General features: G+C 39.7%; 1 protein-coding gene across 5 annotated transcripts in view; it reads right to left on the reverse strand.

Moving 5' to 3' along the window:
• The window catches only part of nectin1a (nectin cell adhesion molecule 1a), a 48,725-nt gene that overhangs the window by 16,067 nt on the left and 13,176 nt on the right, over positions 1-19,482 (reverse strand). The window contains exon 2 of one of the 5 annotated variants that reach the window (XM_061898563.1): positions 5,580-5,692. The exons of the other annotated variants lie outside the window; for them this stretch is intronic. Within the exon in view, the coding sequence (XP_061754547.1) occupies positions 5,580-5,676 (97 nt within the window). The 5' untranslated portion in view covers positions 5,677-5,692. The remainder of the gene's footprint in view (positions 1-5,579; positions 5,693-19,482) is intronic. 5 annotated transcript variants of the gene reach the window in all.

The raw sequence follows: 19,482 nt of genomic DNA on the forward strand, positions 1-19,482 counted from the left end.
CTAATGCACAGAATTGAAACACTTCAGAAGGAGAGAAGATCCAAATTAAACAAGGCAAGCAACATGCAGAAACATATCATGGAAATGATGGAAAATGGAGCGGACAAAATGGAAGTGCAATCTGCTTTCACCAAATATCTCAATGTTAAAAAGGAAGCTGCAAGTGCACACCAATCCCTCCTACCAATTCCACCTACAGAGGACAAAATCAAACACGAAAAACGGTACAAAGCCAAATTAATCAGTGTACATGAATTTATTGAGCATGTTAACACCTGGATAAAAACACCAACCCTGGAAAATATTGAGGATTTGGAAAATGAAATGTATCCAAATGATAGCATTAGTAATGTTATGAGTCACAAATCACATGGGCGTCACACACACTCTGGTTCTAGTAGATCAAGCACCTCCTCAGCTCGCAGACTGGCAGAGGCTGAAAGGGCTGCCCTTGCTGTCCGCTCTGCAGCTCTAAAAGAAAAACATGCTTTCGAAGAGGAGGAAGAAAAGATCAAAAAGAAATTGGAAGAGGAGAGGGAAAGAATCAGAAAAAAAAAATGATGGACCTGGATGCTCAATTGGCAGATGCTGATGCAAAATTAGCAGTTTTAAAAGCTTCCAGCCTTCATTCTTCCTCTCATACAGCCTTTGATGGCATGAAATCCTACTTAAAGAGAAGCAAGGAACCACCAGTCCCTCTTAACCCTCTGGCTACAGACTATCAACCCCCCACACTGCAGCAGTTAAGCCAAGCTTCACCACCAACTCCACCACTGTTTTTACACCATCCATCCGAGCAACAACAATTAACAGCATGGCAACTACAATATAGGACACCACCTCCCATTCAACGACCCACATTTTGGCAAGAGCAACACTCATTGCTTTCACACCCTAAACCCATACAGGTACAACTGCAACCACCACCTTCTTTACCAAAACAGCAGCAAGTCTATTGGAATACAGTGCAGGACCATAGCCCTACAACCCACATGGACCCCCCCTTGTACAGCAATCAAGAAAAACTAACATTTCCCCTCCAATCAATGGCACCCCTTCAGTACTTGATTTATTGCACAGGCAAAATGGGATTGCAACATTGCAAATGTCGTTGCAAACTTCTCATCTACTCCCACCAAAAAAAAAACAACTTAGATTTATATCGCGCTTTTCTAAACACTCAAAGCGCTCACAGAGAAGTGGGACTCAACGTTCATTCACACCTGGTGGTGGTAAGTTACATCAGTAGCCACAGCTGCCCAGGGGTAGACTGACGGAAGCGTGGCTGCCAGTTTGCGCCTACGGCCCCTCCGACCACCACCTATCATTCATTCATTATTCATTCACCAGTGTGAGCGGCACCAGGGGCAAAGGGTGAAGTGTCCAGCCCAAGGACACAATGGCAGCGATTTTTTGGATGCCAATAGGTGGGAAGCGAACCTGCAACCCTCAGGTTTCTGGCTGGCCGCTCTACCCACTACACCAAGCCGCCCACCAAGGCAAATTCCCTATTTTGATGGTGATCCATTACTATACAGGACCTTTGTCAGAGCATTTGTTCAATGCATTGAGAAAAACGCAAGCAACAAAGGAGACTGTTGGTACTATTTGGAAATGTACACCAGGGGTCAACCTAAAGAACTGGTGCGTAGCTATCAACACATGCCCCCAGATAGAGGCTATGAGATGGCAAAGTATTTGTTGGAAAAACACTTTGGTGACCAATACCAGATTACAGCAGTTTACATGAAGAAAGTGTTTAACTGGCCTTTGGTGAAGTCTGAAGATGTACGAGCTCTGCAAGCCTACTCTCTTTATCTTCGAGAATGTTGCGCAGCCATGGAAAACGTGCAGTACATGCAGGAACTAAATATACCAGCTAACGTGAAAACTGTGATCTTAAAGCTGCCATACAAGCTGCGAGAAAGCTGGAGAGTCTCTGCATGCAACATATTGGAAAACCACCATCGCAGACCTCAGTTTTCAGACATTGTAGCATTCATTGAGCGACAGGTGAAAATTGTCTCTGACACAGTCTTTGGAGACATACAGAATACATGACAGAGTACAGGAAGTAAACCTGTGACCGGAATAAAATCACAAAGTACACCCAAATTCTAAGGTAGCAGTCTTGCCACAACCATTATCGAAACCCCTGATGCAGAAGACCAAACCAGATTCAAACCTGCTTGAAAGAAAAGTGCATCTACTCATACCCCAAACGCCTGTATTTGCTGCTCTAAAAATCACCCTCTTGACCAGTGTCCTTAGTTGGAGGAGAAGACCCACAAGGAGAAGATAACTTTCATAAGACAGAAAGGAATCTGTTTTGGGTGTCTTCATGTTGGACATCTTAACAGGCATTGTGACAAGCGCTTGACCTGCAAGGTATGCAAGCTAAACCATCCAGGTCTGCTTCATATTGGTGAGAAGGAAAGAGCAAGCAACATCATTCCAACCCAAAATAAGGCAAGGGAACAATCTGTGATTAATGCACAAGTATCTGTACAAACATGTGGACAAACGGGGGCTGGTAACAGAAATGAAATTCTGTCAATTCTGCCTGTACAGATAAAGGTAAGCAAAGAAGAGACAGTCGTACAAACCTATGCATTCCTGGATCCGGGAAGCACAGATACATTTTGTTCTGAAAGCTCGATGACAAAGCTCAACTTGAAAGGAAGAAAAACTCAAATCAATATCTTAACCATGGGCCCCAAAACATTAGTTTCCAGTTACATGCTGACAGACTTAAAGATTTCAAGCCTCACTGGGCAACAGTTTTACGACCTTCCCAATGTCTACACTCAAAAAAGGATGCCCGTAACTACAAACAACCTCATCAATAAAGAAGAGTTGGCTAAATGGCCATACTTGGATGGCGTCACTCTTCCTCGTATTCAAGCCGATGTAGAGCTATTGGTTGGAACCAATGCATCTAAACTGCTTGTACCCTGGGAAGTGTTCAACAGATATGGAAATGGACCGTATGCCGTTAAGACCCTATTGGGGTGGGTCATTAATGGCCTTCCTGATTACAGTAAGAAGAGGAGTAAGATTGGCTGCTCCACTACTACTGTCAACAGGATCTCCATAACAAAGCTGGAGGAGCAGCTGCACAATAAATACAACCATGATTTTAACAACAGGTCATCAGAAAACAAAGACATTTCTAGAGATGACAAGTTCATAAAGGTCATGACTGATACATGCAAACTTCAAGACATAAACTACATTTTGGAATTGCCCTTTAAAAGGAAGGAAGATGTATCGTTTTCCGACAATCAGGGTGTTGCTAGGCAACGCATATTTGGTCGGAAAAGCAGGTTTGGGAAAGATGATAAAAGATTTCAAACATCTGTCACACAATGGCGATACATTAAGCCCACTCAAAATCCCGCAGACAAAGCCTCAACAGGAGTTAAATTGGATGAGTTACTGACTCACAAAAGATGGACAGAAGGCCCTGAGTTTCGGAAAAAAACGAGAAAGAGTGGCCAGCTGACATCTTGGGAGTATGGGATTGCAGCGGAGGACCCCAAGGTAAAAAAGGACCTCAGCACCAATGCAGCGATTGATACTCTAAATGTTACTTTCCAACTGATCACTTACTTCTCCGATTAGAAACGGTTGAAGATGGTCATTTACCTGGATCTTGAAAATAAGGACTCAACTGGAGATGAGTCAAAAGAGGAAAGTGATACAAAGTGGATCAGGAAATAGTGCGCATTAAAGCTGCACTGAAAACCCAAACTCAAAGATGATTATTTGTTAATATTTATGGCTCCATTGTTATTATTATTTTGAATTGTTCATGGCATAGTGCCTTTCTCAATTGGGGGCCGGAATTTGGAGCCACATGTTCTTATTTGTTTATATTGTTTTTATTTTATCTTCTCTAATTAATTGCTGGCCTCAGTTCATGTTCAGGTTCCTTTTCGGCGGATTGCTCTGCCCATTTCCCGTTGAGAACCAAGAAGTGTTGACAGGGGTGGAACTGTTGCTATGGTGTGGTTACCAATTTAAATTGGCTACCATGGAAGACAAACAGTTTTCGACCGTGTCGTGTCGTGCCGTGGCATGACGTGAGTTGTTGTGACAATGTTGTATCAATATGCCAGATAAGGTCAGCATACTTTATTTTATATAACTTACATTTGATTTAATATGATATCTTAAAAATAGATGGATTGTCATATTCAAACACTACAGTACTGGACATTCTATCGTTTACACGTGTCAAACTGTTCAACAGAGTCACCCTCAGTATCAGCCCAGAGGTAAGGACTGTACAACATGTTAAAACAATGCGATTAAGAGAAGTCAGCAAGCTGGATACATAACTTCAGAACAAGGATTGGCGCTGAGGGCTGGGTGGGTCTGGCTGGAGTGCAAAGTGGGGCTGTGTGCGCCCCGTCGCTCGGGAGCTGCCGCCCTATCGCCCAAACCGCCGGAGCAAAGGTGCGGCAAAGTGGCAGCGCTTTGTCTTACCACCGAGGCACCAGACACTCGTGTGTGTCTTGCTTTCTTTTGATCAACATTTTTCAGGGACTGCGTGGGTTCCCTCCGAGTACTCTGGCTTCCTCCCACCTCCAAAAACGTGCACCCGGGGATAGGTTGACTGGCAACACTAAATGGGCCCTGGTGTGTGAGTGTGAATGTGAATGTTGGCTGCCTATCTGTGTTGGCCCTGTGATGAAGTGGCGACTTGTCCAGGGTGTACACCGCCTTCCGCCTGAGTGCAGCTGGAATAGGCTCCAGCACCCCCGCGGCTCAGAGAAGGATAAAAGCTGTAAAAAGTTGATGGATTTTTGAGTTATTTTATTTGTATATTTTACCCTTGCATAGTCAGTGTATTACTTAAATGTCAAATTTTTAATTTAATAATAATCATTGATAATAATAATAATCTTGACTTGAATGTGTTTTTATTTTACTTCATATAACAAACAATAACGATAATTATTATTCTATTCAGCGTCACGTGTGAGCAACAGCCTAACCCAGTGAGCTTGAGCCTATCCCGACTGACAAATCGCAGTATAAACCAAATTACGCTACACACTGTAACACACCATGCTCCTTTATTATTTCCATTATATTAATGGGGGAATATTGATTTTTTTTTTTGCTCTTATCTCTCTGGCATATTGACATCAGTTAAAAACCACCCCAGGCTGACATTGCAGCCATACTGTAAATCTGCAAACCACAGGATAACTACAATATCCTTTTAGTACCCTTATAGGCTACGCAAGAGGAGCAAAATAAACAGCTCTCAGTGTAATACAGTACCATGCATGCGATGTCACACTAATTACTCAAAGCGTACAAGTGGACTACAGCCTTTATGAATATTCAAATCTGTATCAGCTAAGAGAATATATGTTAATAATATGATTGTGTGTGACCTAATTCCACACTGGTTGAAACAACAGCCTTGGTTGTTTCAGTTTAGTAACTCATGCAGGAGCGAAGCACACAGCGAGAAGGTTAACCGTCTCTCCTACGCAACCAAAACCAAGCACAATCACACACTGAAAGTTAGAAATAGAGGAAGAGCAGCAAGTCCACAGTACCTCTGCTCTGCATGTGCCTCTCATCCACCTTCCTGTTCTGTGAGCCCCATTCATTCATTCTGCCATTGTTTAAAAGGATGGGAAATGACCTCATCATTGCACGCCACAATGACCTAAAAACAGCAGCAGCGGCATGGGAAAAAACACAACAATGGAAATGTTGTTTTACCCTTGCAGCACACATGCGAACTAGTTGAAATGATTCCTGAATGGACTACTGGTATCATCCAGTTAAAACACAATTTTGGGATATATTTAGCTTTTATTGAATCACCATAAATGATGTAATTGTAGTCTGTGGCATTTTCTTATGTATTTTTTATATTACACTAAAAGCACAGGAAGTATGGCTATTATTACTTATTTAAATATTATTTTAACAGATGTATTTTTACTTGAATAATGATTTGGGTTACATAAAAAAGTGGAAAGGAAAATGTTAAATTAACTCACCAGTATATTCCACAATGTAACAGCAGTAAGCTTAGTCAGCATAAATAAATTGATAAGTGTAATAACCACATGACAAGTCAAAAATGTGTGTGTTTTGCACCAAGTTTAACACATGCAGAGGAAGATAAAGCCACGCGATACTTCAAATGTTGCTTCTGCCATCTGGCAGAGTTCATAAAAAAAACATGAGGTCTGCCCCAAAGCTTTTTTTTCTATAAAAGACTTTGGCAATGATTTGCTTTTGTAGAACACAGGCAGACATACAAAACTCTGCCATGAATATATGTTGATTAGAGCATTTACAGTATGTATATTATATTTACACATACATGGTTACTCAACTGCAGAGAGTACCAAGCAGGTATGGGGGGTAAGTAGGGGTGTAACGGTACGTGTATTTGTATTGAACCGTTTCGGTACGGGGGTTTCGGTTCGGCATGCGGGCGTACTGAACGAGTTTGGAAGCAGAAGTCTTCACAAGCTGCTCTGCTTTCTACCTCTGTGGCTCTGTCTCAGCAGCAAGCATTGTCCCGCCCACACAACCATCTGATTGGTTACATACAAAGCCAGTCAGCAGTGCGTATTCAGAACGCATGTTGTCAATGCTTCAGCGTCGAGCAGAGATATTCGTTTAGTAGGGGAGCAGCGCACTCCACCCAAATTATACTTAACACTTCCCAGTCACAACTATTACTAACATCACTATGAGCTTGTTGACCTATTAAAAACTTAAACTGCAGCTCAGCTAGCTCACAGTATAGGCTTGAGGTGAGGGCTAATTAGCTTTTAGCGTAACGTTAGCTCATTTTGCTCTGTGTGTGTGTGCGTGTATGTGTGTGTGAGTGAGTGCGTGTGCGTGTCTTAGGGGCAGCAAAGCCCTGTCTGTCTGTTATTTCATTGAACTCCATTGTGTTTAGGGATGAATAGTCTCTCCTATTGCAATTGTACTATTTTTTCAGTTATAGTTACATGAATCATTAGTAATGTAGCAGCCTAGTTTTGAATAGCAGGGTCCCTGCTATCACATGTTGATAAAAATACAACATTTACATAATAAAAGTCAACTACAGGTTTCCCAAATGCTGTAATAAATTAAGCATGATGAGTTGACATTAAACAGTTTTAATAGAAACTGTTTAATGTTTAATGTGGAGTAACGTGGGCAGAATTATTATAGTGTTCCCAATGTTAAAAGGATAAAGCCATTGTTTACAAATTTGGTAAATAATTAACCAAAAAATTTACATTTTGTTGTTTTCTTACTGTACCGAAAATGAACCGAACCGTGACCTCTAAACCGAGGTACGTACCGAACCGAAATTGTTGTGTACCGTTACACCCCTAGAGGTAAGGCATTTTACAGTATAAGGGAAAGGCGTTAATTGTAATGTTTTAAGTAATATTTCTTAAGTGTTTTCCACAAGTGAATAATAATGCACAATACAAATGAGTCCTGTTGAAATATGGTTTGTACTTTGGAGCTCTTAACTCAAAACACTTGTATCTCAAATCAACGTCTCCCAGTGAAATGAATTGGAATCCATGTATTTGGTGCTTGGCCCATTTGGTTTTATGAAGTAGTGTAATAATAATGTACAGCATTTATCTTGGAGAGTGGGCCTTCTACGGCCTTCCAGCTGATTCTCCGTCAAACACACCATCAACATTTGCCATATTTCATGGATAAATGTCCACCGTTTATATATTATTTTAACATTGTTCAAAGTAGAACTAGCCGTTATCAGTAAAAACATTTATTATAATTTCCTGACATTGCGAAACTGTGCTTCACCCTCATGGAATTATCCCACTCAAAAAAATGTTCTTTTGAAACACCACAATAAATGTCAGCTTTACAGAAGCTATGTGTCTTTTTAATGGTGCTGAGTGTCTATCACTACAAACCTGTCATACCTGTTTGTTTTTTTACATGCAGGGAGAATAGGTGGGTTACAGTCGACCCTCGTTTATCGCTGTTAATTGGTACTGGACATGACTGCGATGAATGAATTTCTGCAAAGTAGTAATCATTAATTATAAAGCAAATATTTTCATAACTAGAGGATAGAAACCCTTTTTATGACTCTCTAAATACATTATTCAACATAATGCGAGCCCTCTAGACATGAAATAACACTCTTTGATCATCTTTACACAATTTTAATGTAATTTATTAATGCATCCGAGGCTGAACCAATGTGATGGTTTTTTCAAGTGGCTAATAAAACCGTTTTATTAAATGTTTGGTTTATGAGAATGGAAGAAGCTGGAAGCAAACCAGTAAGGCTACTATTTGCGGAAATTTAAAACATGAACATTAAAGGCCTACTGAAACCCACTCCTACCGACCACGCAGTCTGATAGTTTATTTATCAATGATAAAATATTAACATTGCAACACATGCCAATACGGCCTTTTTAGTTTACTAAATTGCAATTTCAAATTTCCCGCGAGTTTCTTGTTGAAAACGTCGCGGAATGATGACACGTACGCGTGACGTCCCTGACTCTAAGGAAATATTAGCACTGCACCACTAGCGGCTAAAAGTTGTCTGCTTTAATTGCATAATTACACAGTATTTTGGACATCTGTATTGCTGAATCTTTTGCAATTTGTTCATTTAATAATGGAGACTATAAAGAACAATGCTGTTGGTGGAAAGCGGTGGATTGCAGCTGCCTTTAGCACCGAGACACAGCCGGTGTTTCTTTGTTTGTTGTGAAGCAGAGCGGTCAAGCAAACATGTTTTCTCTACGTCAACCAGCATGTTTTTGGATGGGGAAATTGTGATATATATCTTACCGGAGACATCGGTGGATTATTCGTCGTCCTGTAGCAGCTATCAAAAAAGGCAGCTGTGAGCTTGGCTCCTCGGCTTCTCTCTGAGACACTGCGTGTTCACAGCAGCCATCCGACCTCGAGGTATGTCTTTACAATCTTTAAAATCTCACTAAAACACTATTAAAACAATAAGCAGATAAGGCATCTTCCAGAGTTATCCTAGTAAATGTGTCTAATTACATCTGAAACGCTCACAATGCCGCCGCTTTTTTTTTTTTTCCTAGTCCTTCACTATCAATATCCTAATTCACGAATCTTTCATCCTCGCTCAAATTAATGGGGAAAATGTCGCTTTCTCTGTCCGAATTGCTCTTACTGCTGGTGGCTCCCAATATAAACAATGTGAATATGTCTGGAGCCCTGCAACTCGTGAGGTCACGCGCACATACTTGCGGTAAAGGCAGGGCTTTTCTATTAGCGACCAAAAGTTGTGAACTTTATCGTCGATCTTCTCTACTAAATCCTTTCAGCAAAAATATGGCAATATCGCGAAATGATCAAGTATGACACATAGAATGGACCTGCTATTCCCGTTTGAACAAGAAAATCTCTTTTCAGTCGGCCTTTAAACGAAGAGTTAAAAACCCACTTTAAAAATTACATACATCAGAAAATGAGAGATTACATGGTAAAAGGGTTATACATGTATAGCGCTTTTCTACCTTCAAGGTACTCAAACCGCTTTGACACTATTTCCACATTCATCCATTCACACACACATTCACACACTGATGGCGAGACCTGCCATGCACGACCCATCAGGGGCAAGGGTGAAGTGTTTTGCTCAAGGACACAACGGAGGTGACTAGGTTGGTAGAAGCTGGGGATCAAACCAGGAACCCTCAGGTTGCTGGCACGGCCACTCTCCCAACTGCGCCATGCCGTCCCACCGAGATCTTATTAGACACCTAGAACAGGGGCGTCACTAGACCTAATACTGTACTGGGGCACACCTGGGGCACAAAAAGTTCATGTGAGCGTGCAAAGCGCACAAGCAAAAACATTTTTAGCACTTATTTATCATAAAAAATACATAAATAGTGCTTTAAACTATGAAATCATATCAGATTATGTTGTATGGATCTTTGATTAACCACCTGAAGTTAACTAATGTATTTGACCTACTTGTGCACTTTTTTACTCCAGACTTCTAAACTGCTACTGGTAAAAGCAAAAAGGAAGAGCAATGAATCTTTTTGAAATATATATTGCAGTAATCATCTGCAAATTTAACATCTACAAAAGTAAAACAAAAAATAAAGCACCCCTACATCTCTGGATTCTTTTATATTATTTAATTTCCATTTATGGCAATGTGGCTAATCCTATTTCAGATACACAAAACTATAAAATATACACAAAACAATAAAGCCACAGTAGTAGAATAAATGAACAATCATTTTCTGAGAAGTAAACTGTAACGTCTCCTTTTCATTTTTGCAAAGTGGTCAATCACTCTGGACAGACATGGTTGACCAGTGGTTCCCAACTGCTGGGTGTGACATAAAAGTGGATTGTGTGTCATTTTCAGTATGTCACAATCAGATGTGTGCATGAAAAAAAAAAGTTTAGGGAGAAAAAAATCAAATTGTGGCAACAAAACCAGATTATTTCAGCCTTTTTTCTAGTGACTATTAGTGAGTATTTTAGCAGAAGGCAAACCGACTAACAAGTTGGAGGAGGACTCAGGACAGACATGGAAATATATTTTTAAAAAAAGAAAAATGGGTCAACAAAACCCGATATTTTTAGCCATCTTTCTGAAAACAAATACAGAAATGTTACTATTTTTTCTGGAAACAAAACCAGATGCTTTAGCTGTAGCCATTTTTCTGGTGACAAAACAAGATTATTTTAGTCAAAGTCACACCGATTAACAAGACAAGTTAATGTGCTATTTTTCTGTGAAATAAACTTGAATGATTTAAAAATTTGGCTCACGACTTGATGATTTGGAAAAATGTTTTTCTTCCTGAAGATAAATCATTTGAGAAGCACTCAACTCACACATGCTTACTCCAAATCATCATTGATGCAGAACCAGCAGACAATAACCAACATTATGTTTCATGTTGATTGGAAATACCCCCGACAGCTCGTACAGCAAATGAATGTTTGTCTTGATACAAGGATGAACGTTAGCTAACTTAGCATCAACTTAAACAATGATGTTGCCTAGCTAGCTAGGACTTCACTTACATCTCTCATTCCTGCTGCGGGCGAAGAACTTTCTGATATCCATCTAGGACAGGGGTGCCCACACTTTTTCTGCAGGCAAGCTACTTTTCAATTGACCAACTCGAGGGGATCTACCTCATTTATATATATCATTTATATTTATTTATTTATGAAAGAGACATTTTTGTAAACAAGTTAAATGTGTTTAATGATAATACAAGCATGTGTAACACATATAGATGTCTTTCTTTCACAAAGACAAGAATATAAGTTGGTGTATTACCTGATTCTGATGACTTGCATTGATTGGAATCAGACAGTAATGATGATAACGCCCACATTTTCAAATGGGAGAAAAAAAGTTGTCCTTTCTGTACAATACCACATGAAAGTGGTTGGTTTTTGGCATCTAATTCATCCAGCTTCCATACACTTTACAAGAAAAACATTGGCGGCAAATTCCTTAGCTTGCTTGATTGACATTCACGGCACCAAGGGTCTTGTGAGATGACGCTGGCTGCTGCCAGTTCATTATTATGAAAAAATGACAGAGAGGAAGGCGAGAAACACTTTTTATTTCAACAGACTTTCGCGCCGTCCCTTCTGTCAAAACTCTAAAGGCCGACTGCACATTTCCTATCTTCACAATAAAAGCCCTGCTTCATGCTGCCTGCGCTAACAAAATAAGAGTCTCGGAAAGCTGACGTGCACAAGTGATGTGCACGCCAGCTTTCTGAGGGATCGCTTGTGCACGCCAGTTTTCCGAGACTCTGTATTTAGTTAGCGCAGGCAGCATGAAGCAGGGCTTTTATTGTGAAGATAGGAAATGTGCAGTCGGCCTTTAGAGTTTTGACGGAAGGTACGGCGCGAGAGTCTGTTGAAATAAAAAGTGTTTCTCGCCTTCCTCTCGGTCATATTTTCATAATAATGATCTTGCAGCAGCCAGCGTCATCTCACAAGACCCTCCGGTACCTTGAATGTCATTTAAGTGACGTCTTGGTGAATATTGATGATCACTAATTTTTAGGTCTATTTTTTTTAAAAGCCTGGCTGGAGATCGACTGACACACCCCCGCGGTCGACTGGTAGCTCGCGATCGACGTAATGGGCACCCCTGATCTAGGAGTTACAGTTTGAGTCAAATCAAAATCAAAATAATGTAATTAAATTGTTGTTGGCTAACGTCACCTACCTCACGCAGTGATTCGCAGCCCCTCTCCCTCTCTCTCTCTCTCTCTCTCTCTCTCTCAACCAAGTCTCGATCCACATGTGAATAAATTACCATATTAACTAGCCATGTGCTCATTGTTAGTGGAGTGAATACAGTAGCAATCAATTGCCATACTAAGTAGTATGTGCGCTGTTGTCTATGTTATGTAGACTTAAAACTCTGAAGCGTTTTTTTTTTATTGGTGAAATTTTTACTGGGGCACTGCAGATAAACAGTGGGGCACGTGCCCCAGTGAAATATGTCTGGCGACGACCCTGACCTAGAAAGGGTTATGAGGCAACGCCGTGACATCATCGCTTGTAGAGGAAAATGGAATAATCTCTCGCTAAATATCCCATCATTCCTCCGTCAAATTATTTTCCAAGCAAGATCTTTCTCGCTCGCTTCGAAAACGACAAAATGAAACACAGCAAGAGCGCATATTAACTCTTTAATCCCCGTGCCATCAAATCTGTGATTGATCAGGGATTAGGCCTGTGTTTCTGTGGGTATGTACTAGAAATTTGACACACATCTGACACACACGGCTCCTCCTCCAGTATGTTTGGTTTGTCACATGACTCGTGTTGTCCTGTTGATCCCACAAAAGCAACAGATTGCACGTCTTTACCGACAATAGAAAAGCGTTCCTGACATCCACTCTGCTAGATGACATCCCCGTTTTAACTGATTGAAATACTTGGTCCGTAATGATAATAACAAAAATATATACATATGCACATAATCTGCCATTGTGCAGGTCTGCGTGGGCATGTTTGCATGTCATCTGTGCAGCAGCGTGGAGTGTGCACTTGGCCTGTGTTCAGCGGCGGCTCGCGGGATTATCATGACTCTTTTTTGTTGCTGTTTGGGGACATGAGGGAACAGGAGCAGCTGAGGAGACGTGATCAGTTTAAAACGTCAAGAGAGGTATATATCAAGTCATCCTTTCAGTGTAGTATCCCCTGGTAGGTTGCACACTTTAAAACGAGTGCAGCGGGCATGAGTATGCACAAAGCGGGTGAAGACATCGTAGTCTGGGATTTGGCAGCGATCGTGTTGTCTCACCCTCAGTTCTAATCCCCGTCCTTCAACACAGCGCCCACACACTTACACACACACACACACACACACACACACACACACACACACACACACACACACAGAGGAGCATGTACGCATGTAAGGCCACCAGCAAATTACTGCTCAGCTGGCATGGATTGGGCTCTATCAGCGCCTGAGTGAAAAAAGCAATCAGAGCAGATGTCAGGAGCGGCTCAACACATCCGTATGCCGCCACTATTGTCGTTACACAACAAGCCCCGCCCCCTAATTTTCTGGACTCTGACACAGGTTTGACACCAGCCTGTCATCGGTCGCAGCAGCTGTTATTGAGTCCACAATGGGACTTTAAAGGATTGAAATTGTAATGATCAACGCATCACAGAAACTCAGAGCAAAGTTGAAGAAAACCTTTTAAAAATGGCCTCTAAAGTTGACGTTTCAATTTTCAGCACCAAAGGATTGACTCTGCACCTTGCCTTTTCTTTGGCTTTTTCTGTCCCCTTTTTGCATAACTCCATGTGTTACAATAGGAAAATTAGTTTCTGAATAAAAAGACGGGCCTCGTGGTGTCGAAAGTTAAAATCGGGACTCATTTGCAGCTCGCAGTGCGTTGCTCATTGGCCCACGCCATTGTTGTATACATAAAGTTTGCTGCAACAGAACGTTGCCAAAGAGGCTTAGGGCCACATTAGAAATGAATAAATCAAAATGTAATGGAATTGTGTATGTAGTATCCATCTGTATTAAGTTATGGTTAAGATTTATTTGTTTCAGTCATGTTTAACAAGTTACATTAAGGGACTTCATGCATTTGCACATTTCAACATACCTAAAAAGGAGAATGAAGAAGCAAAGTGTACCCCTTCTCCACGTCTTTCACTGATAGTTCATTAGCCCCAGACATGGGAAAAATACGACTCGTTAAGATTATCAATGCGACCCCCGGACGTTTGTAAATAATTATTTTCGACCTTGAACATCTGAACTTTAGCCGCCATTAGGATTTGCAATGCTGTTTTCAAATTACTATAAGTCTTGAACTATAGAAAGTATATATATATATGTATATATATATATATATATATATATACACATACATATAATGTGAGCGTGAATGTTGTCTGTCCATCTGTGTTGGGTCTGTGATGAGGTGGCGGCTTGTGCCTGAATGCAGGTGGGGTAGGTTCCAGCACCCCCGCGACCCTAAGAGGGACAAGCGGTATAAAATGGATGGATATATATATATATATATATATATATATATATATATATATATATATATATATATATATATGTAGGTGTGGGAAAAATCACAAGACTACTTCATCTCTACAGAACTGTTTCATGAGGGGTTCCCTCAATCATCAGGAGATTTTAAAATCTACATCTGTAAGTGCAAGTTAAAACTCTACTATGTAAAGCCAAAGCCATTTATCAACAACACCCAGAAATTCCGCCCTCCCGAAGACGTTGCTCTCATCACTCCCTTTTTGTGTTGATTTATTGGCGTCCCGCTGCTTCTTTCTCACCGCGAGCTTCAAAAGCTCGCCGTTACAAGACGTGAATGTTTGCGTCTCCTTTTGCTGCCCCATTGTCCGGGTTAGTGATGAAGAATAAGCAACACGAGGAGCGCGGCACATTAGAACGTCAGCATCATAATTGGACCTTACATGGTCCCTCAGTGCAACAAATACTGCTGTTTAGCTAACGTGATTTAATGTGGCGGAACATGTCTGCGCTTGCCAACGCTTTAATGAGCAACTTCTGATATCCATCACAGTTGCACTGTGGGTACTCATTTTTAAAGCCAAATAGGTTTATCTAAGGACGGATCTCATCCATGGCTGCCTTATTCTAATAAGCTCTGTTAATGACGGCCATTTATCATTTTTCAATAACGGCGCATTCAAACGAAGTCTGGTTGAGCATCAACGACGGATGCAAATGAAATGCACAAGGACATCAGCGAAAGCGGCCGGTGATTTATATCATTTGTGTTTTACTTGACATTCACCGCCGAGTGTTTACAGGAAGTGCAGGGGGAGAGGGATGGAAAAAAGGAGAGGGAGAAAGCTGACAATTAGAGGGTGCAATGATGCGGGAGCTTTGTTTCGCTGCTAAAGTGAGCGCCGCCGCTTTTTGGGTGGCTGGCGTCCGACTGCGGCGCGAGGAAAACGAGAGGAAGTGATAAACATGCAAGAATGCAACTTGGCCTCCGTCGGTTTAGTCGGAGTTCACAGTGGGCGCTTTTTATAAAACGCAAAAAAAAATAAAAAATCCTGGATGGAGCGGAATATATGAATACAAGACGGCACATTTTTACAAACATTTGCATGAAAAGACGACATTAACCTTGTCAAAATAGCTAACTTTTGACGTTCCTTAGCTTTTTTATTATAATTGCAATTTATAAGTAGGAGATAAGTGCCGCAGGATCTCAGGGCTAATGAAGGTTCGTAAGGTAAAAGAAAATCTGTTCCTAACTTTTATGGACAGAATTTCTAGGCGCAGTCAGGGCGTTGAGGCGATCCGGTTTTGTGGCTGTGGGATTCGGTCTCTGCTTTTTGCAGATGATGTGGTCCTGATGGCTTCATCCGGCCGGGATCTTCAGCTCTCACTGGATCGGTTCGCAGCAGAGTGTGAAGCAACGGGGATGAGAATCAGCACCTCCAAGTCTGAGTCCATGGTTCTTGCCCGGAAAAGGGTGGAGCGCCATCTCCAGGTTGGGGAGGAGACCCAATGGAGGAGTTCAAGTATCTCAGAGTCTTGTTCACGAGTGGGGGAAGAGTGGATCGTGAGATCGACAGGCGGATCAATGCGCAAGATTTTAAAATCTCCTGATGATTGAGGGAACCCCTCATGAAACAGTTCTGTAGAGATGAAGTAGTCTTGTGATTTTTCCCACACCTACATATTGCGCTCTACCACGGTATCGAGCACTATTCTCTGGATAATCCAATCAAGACATATATATATATATATATATATATATATATATATATATATATATATATATATATATATATATATATATATATACAAACACACACACACATATATATATACACTTATGTGTGTGTGTGTGTCTGTGTATATATGTGTATATATTGTGTGTGTACATATACATATATATATATATATATATATATATATATATATATATATATATATGTGTGTGGGTGTGCGCGAATACTTTTAAAATGTGCACTTAATGCTTATTGTACTTAATGTCACCAAGTTTTCAGCAAATCAATGACTTGCAGTTCAGTAAAACATTTTTAAAAACGTTTCTGTATGACATTCTGACTACCAAATTGCATTTTTATCCAAATATTGGGGTATGTCCGGAAGCTAATTTTATTTAAGCAAGAAATTATTCACCTGTGATAAATCATGATCAATCACAATTTAAGAGTGTTATTAAAAAAATGAATCACTTGAAAGAAATATATATTACTATGTATGGTTAAAAAAAATAGATATAACAAATAAATATATATGTGTGTGTGTGTTTGTATGTATGTGTGTATTTATATGTATGTATATATATATATATATATGTATATGTATGTATATATGTGTGTATGTGTATGTATATATACATCTGTACATATGTGTGTAGATATATGCATGTATATCTGTGTGTGCTTATATATATATAAATATATATATATATATATATATGTATGTATATATATATATATATATATATATATATACAATGTGTATAGATATAGATACGTGTAGGTATATGTGCGTGCGTGTGTGTATATACATACATATATATATATATTAGGGCTGGGCAACGATTAAAAATTTTAATCGAAGTTAATCGCACTATTTCCCCGATTAATTGCGATTAACTGCATTGTATACGCAAAGCCCAATAATGAATTCAAAAGTAGTGTGTAATGCACCTTTATTGGAATATTCTCCTACATTTGTTGTGCAAACACAATTTAAATCAGTCCTTGTTAAACAGTAGCAGTTAAACAGCATATTTTATGAAAATCAACTCAAAAAAAGGAAAAAAAACATTTAAGCTTATTGCCACTGCCAGGGTATTTAAATTATCCTGTTTGTTATGGAAAATAAATATAATCTACATACAAATCTCTGAGCCACAATCATAACATCTGAACAGGCAATTTCTGAGGTAACAGCAGAAACATTTTTTTTTTATCGGGTCTCATGTTTAAAAAAAACTATATTATAGGTAGTGGGCTGTTTTAGGGAATTTTTGATCAAATTATCCGTAGTAGCAATATTAATAATGTTGTGTTTATTTTGCGTAGTGCACTTAAAATAATTATGACCATATCTAGGAATTGATATGATGGGAATTTTCCGATTGTTTGCTTGGTGCTTTGATAAACTGAACGCATCATATACATGGTACTATATTGTGATGTTATGAGCCAGGGAAAAAAAGAACTACCCTACCCAGCATGCAACAGGAGTGACGAGCAAGCAACCCCCCCGTACCAGAAAGCACTTGATGAAAGTGGATACAACTTCACCCTCACCTACGAACCCACGCCAGGAAACCAGCCAAAAAAGAGCAAAAAACAAAACATCATCTGGTACAACCCACCATACAGCAAAAAGGTCTCAACTAATATTGGCCACAAGTTCCTCACTCTGATCAACAAACACTTCCCCAAAGGCAACACCCTAAGAAAATTATTCAACAAGAACAACATCAAATTGAGCTACAGCTGTATGAATAACATGCAACAAATCATTTCAAATCACAATAAAGCAATTGCTAAAGGACTGCCTGCCCCCAGGCTGAACGACTTCGAAACCATTAAGGAATGCAACTGCAGCAGGAAACCTGATTGCCCTCTCAACGGGGGGTGCTTACAAACATCAGTCGTTTACCAAGCAAAAGTAATACGCAAGGACATTAACACATCCGACACGTACGTAGGATTAACTGAAGGAGAGTTTAAAACCAGATGGAATAATCACAAGGCCTCCTTTAGAAACCAGACCCTGCGGAATTCTACAGAATTCAGCAAGCACATTTGGAACCTCAAAGACAATAATGTTGAATATTCAGAAACATGGCAAATTATTGCATCCAGCACACCTTACAACAGTGGTAATAAAAGATGCAACCTATGCTTAAAAGAGAAACTGTTTATTATATATCGCCCAGACCTGTCATCTCTCAACAAGCTCAGCAAAATCATATCAACGTGTCCTCACAGACGGAAACACCTAGGCAACACATGAGCCAATCACCACACCCCTACGCCTGCCTGTACCTACCCACTCTGTGCCCTATATAAACCATTGTATGTGAATGCTTCCATTAAAAACTCCTGACGATTGAGGGAACCACTCATGAAACAGTTCTTGTGATTTTTCCCACACATACATATTGCGCTCTACCACGGTATCGAGCACTATTCTCTGGATAATCCAATTAAGACAATTATAATCCAATTATATATATATATATTATTATATAAATATTATATATATATATATATATATATATTATATATATATATATATATATATATATGTATATATAATGTGTATTGATGTATACATGTGTAGGTATATATACATTTATAATCTATGGCAAGTTCTTCTCCAGACAAGAAAATACTATTTTATCTTCAATTGCTGTGAGTTGACATCATTGGAGCGAACTGATGTGCTATATGGCGAAAAGGAGCTTCACGTCTGTGTTTACATTAGATTTGAGTGTGTTAATAACATGAAATGTAGATTGTTTCTCTTACTGCTTTAGTAAGATTGAATAAATGCTCAGCTGAAAAAAGACAGTGAGATGTCTAGACCCACTTTTAATCGGAGACTTTCGTTGAAACAAGTCTAGACACCTTCTCATACCAATCACACACTTCAGCCTTCCGGTCTTACTACCAAAACAATGAAAACTTGTCTTACATTATGATCATGCATTGTCAAATATGTTTTGTAATGTAATATATAATCCTACCTAAATAAATGTTTGATGGCAGATTGAAATAAAGTATATATACTTTGATAACCTGTTGTGATTGATAGTCCGCAATTACAGAATGTTTAGCAAGATGAATATTACACTTTATTAATAAATAGAAAAGGATAAAACATTGTCATTCAGACACATGAATACTATTAACATGTACAAAATC

The sequence above is a fragment of the Nerophis ophidion genome, linkage group LG04 (assembly GCF_033978795.1).
Source record: "Nerophis ophidion isolate RoL-2023_Sa linkage group LG04, RoL_Noph_v1.0, whole genome shotgun sequence".
Taxonomy (NCBI): Eukaryota; Metazoa; Chordata; class Actinopteri; order Syngnathiformes; family Syngnathidae; genus Nerophis; species Nerophis ophidion.